Genomic DNA, 9,187 nt, shown 5'->3' with positions numbered 1-9,187 from the left:
GTAATTTCATTTTCGATTTAAAATGCATTTTAGTCGATTGGGAAAAGATAAATTTGAGTAATATTAATTATTTGGTTTTTTGTTTTATACTAATTAAAAACAAATTGAATAAGAAAATAAACTCAGTTTTGGTTCTCCTTTTTTCTTACGATGTAAATTATGGCGTCTTGAAATAAGACGTAGTCAAAATGACGAAGGATGACGTTAGTATATAAAAAATAAGGATGACTTTCCATGGTTAAAATTAAAGAAAAGTAACCATGAAAAATTGCTATTTTAAGATGGGTATTAACTTCAAGTTTATGCTTAGTACTAAGTTCGTTTCTGCGAAAAACGAATATATTCATCTATCTGCGCAAATAGGGTCTCAAACCCAGGGATGTTAACTTATTTATGCGAAAAAATATACCTGTCTATTTTTTCGTAAGAAAAATTCAGGGTTGTATAAATATGTGTTTGAATATCCTCAAAACAAAGATTTTGCATTTTTTCCGCGCCAACGTATTTTATATGTAGTATAACAGTTTCTCGTGCGAAAACGTGATCTTAGTACTAGGCTTTAGCTCTAAAATCGCCATATTTTCACGATTACATTTCTTTAATAGTCCATCTTAAAGAATATAGGCTTTATGAAATGTTGTTTTGGGCTAGTCCCCATCAAATTATAATCCATTTTGCATCAAAGAGTACTTTGTTTTTCTGATTTTATTTGATATTAGCGGTTCAACTCGAACTTAATACCCACCTTTAAGCCTAGTACTAAGATCACGTTTTCGAACGAAAAACTGTTATACTCCATATAAAACAACGTTAGCGCGGAATAAATGCGAAATCTTTGTTTTGAGCATTTTCAGACACATATTTATACAAACCTGGATTTTTCGCATGAAAAAATAGGCAGGCATATTATTTCGCATAAATAAGTTAACATTCCTGGAATTGAGACCCTATTTACGGAGATATATGAAGATATTCGTTTTTCGCAGAAACGAACTTAGTACTAAGCATTAGCGCGAAAATGCCAACTTAATGTCGGCCTTTAAAGTCGATGTATTCATTAGGGCTGTTTTCTTTTAGCACTGGATACCCTAAGCCGTGAAGGACTAAAAGAAAACAGAGTACTCGCTTATGCACCCTGCCAGCATTTCAAAGTTCCATTTCAACCTCATCGTTACCACAGACTCGTAAATGTCACTTCAACCATCATGAAAAGGTACATCAAAAAGTACATGCAAGTAATTTGTCATCCCTACTGTTAAAAAAGCCATTTTTTTGTGAAACGCCAAGCGCAACCAGCTTGTTATATTTTAATTAAATAAAAACGAAAATAAAGTTCTGAAAACATAGATTATACGCTTAAAATTGTGAAAGGTATATTGGTGAACAATTTGGTGATTTTCCAAATGGAATAAAGTGATTGTTTTTCAGATATTTTACAGACACGCTGCCTCCATGGAATAAAAACACTGGTTGATAGACGCAGCAACATGTAACTCGCTACTTGTAACTCAACATCATCATTAATGCCAAAAATTATGTTAAATGTAATGTGATAGTGGTATAAGTGTTATATTTTTAAGAATTTGTAAATGTTTAATCAAATTAATAAATATCTAAACAAACGTGTTTTACTCGACCACAATGATTCTTTTACAACTATCTTAAAATGCACTTTTTCTGATTGTTTGGAGGGTCCCTTATTGGCGTCGTTCTAAATTGATCTATAAAGGCACCTAATAATTGCACTCATGCGAAACATTTTTGTAGTAACTTGGCGTGGTACAACTTCTCAATAGTGACGGCGCTTTTCCGACGAGTTTTTGATGTCGTATATGATTGTTTTCGACGTAGTGGGGATTCTCAAAAGAGTCCCCAAATTCAAAAAATGTTGGCAGGGCAGAACATCTCCAAAAATATGCAACACTGTCATCAGCTGTTTAAAAACAATCACAGAAAAGAAGTTAAATCTTGCATTTGTAATATATGAAATGCTCCAATTTGCAATAAGTATTTACTGCTGCGATTATTTATGACACTGTACCACTTTGAATTTCATGTTTTTTGATAAATTAGTCACAATAAGTTGCTATTGTGAATCACTTTATCAAAATACAATCCGGCAACATCGGCGCGACTTGCACTGATGAGTTGTTCTGGATAGAACACCAGTGCAACGATGTTCTGGATAGGCCATACAAATGTTGCATCCAGTGCTAAAAGAAAACAGCCCTATTATAATCCCTATAACACTACTTGTCTTTTGTATCATGGTAAATACTTATCACTGGTAATTCGGTACCTTCTCTAAAAGAGACTTGGCAGCACTATATATAATATACCCAAAATTGTCTTTGATATGGCAACACCTTGAATTAGTTTACCAACTGAAAGTATTTAAATTCGTTCAACGTATTTCGTTTATTATTGTTCGTTTTATTAACATCTCGAAATTTTGGAAATCCAACAGAAATGCACTAATTGTGAAGCCAATATAGCAAATAATTTAATCAATTTGTCATTCAAACAAAACTTTATACAGCTAATTAATTTTGAATATTGCGCATGTCAAGTGTAGATTGTTTTAACTAATCTTAACAATGCCTTTCATCGAGTAGTCGAGTACAAACTTCTGGATTTTTGACATCAACATTGAAACCCGGTTGCGTTTTTATATAAGTTATGTTGTTAACACAATAAAAAAAGACAAAATAAATATATTGAAGAAGGTTTTTAACAATAAAAAAATTGCCTATTATATCGTCACAATCTTGCAAAGGGAGCAGAGAAATTATTCAAGTAAGAAAAGAGTTTTACCAATGTAGAATCGTATAGGATTATTTTGTTTTTTATGTTTGGGCGGATTTTATTTATCACTGCGCAGGGAACACATTGTGTACACATTTCTATTTCTTCTAACATTTCTATTTCACCAAAAGAAATGATTAATTTTTCCGTTCTTTTCTCTTGTTTGAGATGCTTTATTTATTTTACATCAGTACAATGCTTCTTTGCTTATGAAGGGATATTCATTTTTGTATTGATTTTCGCATGAATGTTTTTCTTTCTTTTTGAAAGTTGTCCTTGAATATTTCATTTGTCATAATTTCTTGAAAATCATTTAGTATTATTGACCTTGAGTTATATCTATGAAAGTAGTTTCCAATTTAAGTGTATCCTAGTTCTCTAAAATACTTTGTTAAATAATTGTCCTTTCCACGTTATGTAACACATGTGTATTCCACAATCTGAACTCCTTACCTTACCAAATTTCATTCTTTCTTACATAGATATGTACATACACACTCACCTATATGCAACGGAAATGAAAACGGGCGTTAAATCACACGCATTTCAATATACTCCAAAGACAAAATATTAATTTTTAGTTGGATATAAGTACATACTTAGCATATTTGCTATTGCAAGGCTCAAGACCGTAACGTTAAATATGCTTTAAATATACAATAACAAAAATCTTATTTTAATTAATTTTATTTTTTTTTGTAGTTTGGCAGATTTCGTTAAAAAATTATGATAATAGACTGTACAAAAATATTAGCTTTTTAAAAAGATATGAATGCTACGCCCTTTTGCAAATTTGCTCGTTTTATGCACATGTGTGTGTATGTTTGTATGTATGTATCGAAACTATGATCTAGGATTTTGAGGAGTCACACGTGACGGAAATTCTGAGCGAAATTTGCGAAACAGTTTTTTTTGCATTTGAAATAAATAACATAGAAATTACAAACATTTTTAATTTAAAAACAAAAAGCTGTAAAGCATATCTAACAACAAAAAGCATACATTAGCAATCCTATCATCAAATATTGTATTCATGCGAAATGAATAATCAATATTCACAAGTAATTATAGTTTTATATATTACTTTGTCAGGTTTGCTCTAGTCATGTTGCGTTCTCTCCAATAATTACTCTAGTTCTTCCGCACAGAAGACTTGATGATTATATTCCTCAGCTTGCAGCCTCACAAATATGTTCAGAGCCTAGTATCTTCTTTCTTCTACATGGTACTGCATGACACTGGCTCTGTAGCACCTGTTCCACCATCATATTTGAGATCATATAAAAGACAACAAAAGCCCAAACATCCACAGGGCCCTCACCATCCATCATCATAACCCAATCATCATGTGTTTCCTAAATTTGTTATTCCCTGTTATTATTCCTATTAACGTTCTAAGCTCTCTGTGATAGCTTACGACCTTGAGTTATGGAAAAACATCCCAGACATTTATTGCTACTTGACCCTCGACGAAGAAGCTGGTAGCTTTTCTGAAGCTTTTGCAATAGCATATACCTCCTCCTAGAAACTCATTGCATTAGGTACCGCTGCCACTACTTTGAACCATTTTCGGTTCATCCGTAGAAATGCTGAAAAAATGTACTTTCTTTTGAATGGTAGTCAACGAAAAATGTACGTACGAAAATGTAAATCCAATAACCTTGCCTGGAGACTGTTGCACATTTTCCATGATTTGGAGCGCTTCCATCATTCCCCGTCCAGTCGGAATGCTGTTGACTGCGGACACACATCGACACAAAAACTCCGATTTACTACACAAAATAGTTAATATTTTTCTACAACTACAACAGAATTTTATTTAAATTGTGTCTGCTCTTTTATTTAAGATATGAAATTTTCTTAAACGACAAAAAATTTATTATTTTTTATAAAATGCTTCTAACCCACATTTTGTTTATATATTCCATTTATTAACTTAACAGTTGAAAATTATTCAGTTAAAACTAACTGGAGTAAAGATAGCTGTAATTTACTTTCTGTTAAACCCTAGCGGAAATGGCCGTAATTGACAAAAAGTTTTAACTTATTTGTGTCAATTTTGACCATCAACAAAAACCGATTAGTGGATTGAGTTTTAAAATTCGTTGTAAATGATTCAAATTTGTAAAACTTCGTGTCCACAATTAGCTCAAAATTTTACCATACCATGTTCAACAATTTACAGTAGGTAATCTTTAAGAAAAATATGCATATAAGAAACATCATAATTTCTTCTTATAAACAAATACACTAGTAAGAAAGTAAAATTGTGTTTTGTCAGAGTTTTGTCACGAGTGAGTCAAGAAAATTTTCGTAAGTTACGACAATTTTGTGTCACGTGTACATCTCCACCAGCTACACCACGGTTGTTGATAAGGATTCCAACAATTAATTATTCATGAGAGTCGTTACATATTTCCCATTCCGAAGCAAAACATGATCACTTCGCAGTTTCACTTCGTTTACATATGACACACACACAAAATCTTTTACTGATTCAATCACGAAATTATTGATCCAATTAATTTTTTAATTGAATGCCTTCAATCACAGATGTGATAGAATCAATTAAAAAATCAATTAAGAAATTAATTGATCCAATTAAAAAATTAATTGATACTATTAATTTTTCTGATTGTTTTTTTTTTTTTTAATTAAAACATTTGTTGAATTAATTAAATGTTTAATTGAATATTTTTTAAAACATTTTTAAAATTAAAACTTTAATTGAAAATTTTTGAATTTTTTTCTGTGCCCTTGTAGAACAATGTTTCAATTTGTCTGACTATCAAAATCGCAACATGGCGGCAGACAATATAGATTTTGTAATACTGTATAAATATGCATTGATAAACATAGTATTTGTTAGTGCAATGCAATCTTATTTTAATTAATTTTATATTCTTTTTGTAGTTTGGCAGATTTCGTTAAAAATTTATGATAATATACTATTGCAAAAATATTAGCTTTTTGAAAAGATATGAATGCTACGCCCTTTTGAAAATTTGCTCGTTTTATGCACATGTGTTTGTATGTTTGTATGTATGATCTAGGATTTTGAGGAGTCACATGTGACGGAAATTCTGAGCGAAATTCTCGTAACAGTATTTTTGTTGCATTTGAAATAAATAACATAGAAATTACAAACATTTTTAATTTAAAAACAAAAAGCTGTAAAGCATATCTAACAAAAAAAAAAGCTTACATTTGCAATCCTATCATCAAATATTGTATTCATGCGAAATGAATAATCAATATTCACAAGTAATTATAGTTTTATATTTTACTTCGTCAGGTTTGCTCTAGTCATGTTGCGTTCTCTCCAATAATTACTCTAGTTCTTTTAAAACCTTTTTTAAAATTAAAACTTTAATTGAAAAATTTTGAATTTTTTTTCTGTGCACTAGTAGAACAATGTTTCAATTTGTCTGACTATCAAAATCGCAACATGGCGACTGACAATATAGATTTCGTAATACTGTATAAATATGCATTGATATACATAGTATTTGTTAGTGCAATGTCATATACCAACCGAGCACTTTTGTTTTATTAATAAAAATCTATGTGATTAATTATTATAAATTATTTGTGTTCTTCTTTTTTGCAGAATGCCTTCCGTAGAAAATACAGAGGAATCTGCTGCTCCTCCAGTTCCAAAAACGGAGTTGGAGGAACTGCAAATAAAAGCCAACAGCGTTGCAGATGATGTAAGTACATTTAAGTAAAATATATAATTTTTCAATTATCATTATTTTTTTATTTCATTGAAATATTTACCTTCAAAGAAGTAATGATAAATAAATAAATAAATAATAAACTCGTAGAAAAAAGTCTGCTAAAACAGCAGTCGGTGTTTGCTGTTATATTTTTGTACTTTCTGGTGTAGCGAACAAGAATTCTTAACACTTTTTTTAAAACATTACCCAACGTATATCCAAAAATCAAAAATATTTTGTGTGTTCATGCTTTATAATATCCTTTAGATCTCCTAAATGCGATTTTATTTTATTTGTTCAGATTATTAAGCAAACACATGTTAATAATATTTAGCCCCAAGTTTAGTTTAGATTCAACAAAACTAATACATTTTTATGGGTAATTGGATTTCAAAATGTTTGCTGTTTTAGCAAACAGTGCTGCTTTCCCATTTTCAGGAGAATTTCTATATTAGCATATTTTTCTGGTGGGTCTACTAACAAATTTCTTTGGGTATACTACCACCGACAGCTTTAAGGTGGCCACTTAGTTCGAGTAAATCTATAAAAGCAGAAGAAAATTATAACTTTATTTGACAAAATTTATTGTAACTTGAAGAATTGTCCGAACAAAAAATTAAAATGAATTATTAAAGAATAAAGTCTCTCCCCATTAGTGTAGCTATACAATTTTCCTTTGGGGGGGCTATAGCCCCCCAACAAAAAATTAATACACTGACTTTATAGGTTCAATTGATGTTTTATGATTTGATAATTTATATAATTTATATTTCGTATATGTTTGTACGAATTTATTTCGGCATAAGCCCCAGCTATCATATAAAACCTTTTTTCGAAAGGTTCAAGTGTGGTTCATTGTTGGGTTTAATGAACTGCCTGAATTTATTCTGATAATTGGTTGATAGTTTTGCTGCAAGTAGAGGATGCTGATGAGGAATGTGGTAATTCCGAAACGTGCGTCCATCCAACCATCTTGCAGTCAATAGGGCTTTGTCCAAATAAACATTCTTTTCCTCTGTTGGTTAAGCTACACTTGTAGTTTAGTCAATGCATGGTTTTAAGCTGAACTCAAAGAAACAACAACGTTAAAGAGAAATAATAAAATAGTACAAATTATTAAAAAAATTGCCGGAAAATGCTAAAAATCTATAATTTTTGAAAATATTCCAAGGCAAACGTAACAGACAAGCATTGGAATGCATTAAAAATTATTTATTTGAGAAAATATCACAAAAATTTTTTAATTCACATTCAAAACCTGAATTCGGATCACACCTTTAGAAGTGATTCAAAATCAGTGCAACGGCTGTTGAAATGGTCGACATACGTCCTATTCTCCGCCAATTTTGCACCACTCCTAGACCCAAAAAAATTTCTTTTTCACTAATTGTTGCAGCATTATTAATATATGCATTTATGAAAGAATTGTTTTAATATCAATTACTATTTTTTAATTAAATTGACTAAAAATCAGATAAATAAAATAATAGAGGTGCTTTAGTTATTAAACTAAACATCAATTTAGGAATTTAAGATCAGACGTCAAGCATTCTCTTATAATAAGGAAACAAACTTACAATTTAGAAGACAATGTTAAGAAATAAAACTATGTATTACCATCGGCATCTGCTACCACAACCCAAGTAATTCAAATGTGCATGAAAGTCTTTAGCGCAACTTTGTGTATTTACTTGTTTAATTTTATATGAAAACAATGGAAAATCGTAAATAGGTTTTCAACCCCTCCCCAGAGGCCTTCCTGTGCTTATGTCTCTCCCCAGAAGTTTTATAATATCATCTACGTAGCACATCCTTTTTCTGTTAGTGGTTACAGATTCACGTTGGGTTCACTTAATACAAGTTGTGGATCTGCTTGTACTTTTATTCCTAGGCAAATGTCCTATTGTTAGACCAGTCGCCAGAAATCCTAAGTTTCAGATTTAGTATACAGCCGTCGACATGAACGGAAATGACACCTTCTTTTTATAATCTAGTCAGAACGGTGTTTCACGTTGCGGTGAAACCACTTAGAGATCGTACGAAACTCTAAATGACGCCAGCATTATTGAGAGGAGATAATCCACTTTTTGGTGTTTGTTCGAAACCGGGATGTGTATGCATTCTTCTAAATCTACAAATTATTAAAACAATATATGAATCATTACCTATTTTTCACCATAAATACCACCAAACATAATCTCAAGAAAATAAACTTTGGAAAAATATACACCCTACCAAAACAACACAATTAAAAAAATTATATGTATCGAATTTCATTATTTTCCCGGCATTTGTATTAAATTTGCTTAAAAGTGCACCATGGTGGCTTCCTTTTTTTCTAAATCTGGAAATTATTAAAACAATATATGAATCATTACCTAATTTTCATCAAAAAGACCACCAAACATTATCTCAAGAAAAGAAACATAGGAAAAATATACACCCTACCAAAACAACATAATTAAAAAAAATATATGTATCGAATTTCATTATTTTCCCGGCTTGTTTGTATTAAATTTGCTTAAAAGCGTTGACATTTAGTCTAATGAAATCGGTGTTATTGTTTTTGTCAGGCTTCAAGGCCGACTTCAAGTTTAAGTTTATTGAGGAAAAAATAATATGTATTTATTGATAAATATGGCAGTATCTAATAATATTTCAGA

The 9,187-nt window shown here is 30.8% G+C and overlaps 1 protein-coding gene and 1 long non-coding RNA gene across 3 annotated transcripts in view; both read left to right on the top strand.

Annotated features, from left to right (window-relative positions):
- The first annotated feature begins 1,147 nt into the window (after positions 1-1,147).
- LOC142239668 (uncharacterized) lies at positions 1,148-1,642 on the top strand. The gene is made up of 2 exons (XR_012723093.1): positions 1,148-1,371; positions 1,429-1,642. It is a non-coding gene; the product is annotated as an uncharacterized LOC142239668 (long non-coding RNA).
- Positions 1,643-2,396: 754 nt separating this feature from the next.
- The window catches only part of Snap25 (Synaptosomal-associated protein 25kDa), a 73,805-nt gene continuing 67,014 nt past the window's right edge, over positions 2,397-9,187 (top strand). The window contains exons 1-2 of one of the 2 annotated variants that reach the window (XM_075290994.1): positions 2,397-2,796; positions 6,416-6,515. In XM_075290994.1, the coding sequence (XP_075147109.1) occupies positions 6,417-6,515 (99 nt within the window). In that variant the 5' untranslated portion in view covers positions 2,397-2,796; position 6,416. The remainder of the gene's footprint in view (positions 2,797-6,415; positions 6,516-9,187) is intronic. The other variant, XM_075290993.1, reaches the window with a different exon arrangement.

The sequence above is a fragment of the Haematobia irritans genome, chromosome 1, assembly GCF_050003625.1.
Source record: "Haematobia irritans isolate KBUSLIRL chromosome 1, ASM5000362v1, whole genome shotgun sequence".
Lineage (NCBI taxonomy): Eukaryota > Metazoa > Arthropoda > Insecta > Diptera > Muscidae > Haematobia > Haematobia irritans.
Note: the sequence above shows the minus strand (reverse complement) of the source record. Positions and strands in the feature narration are given on the sequence as shown.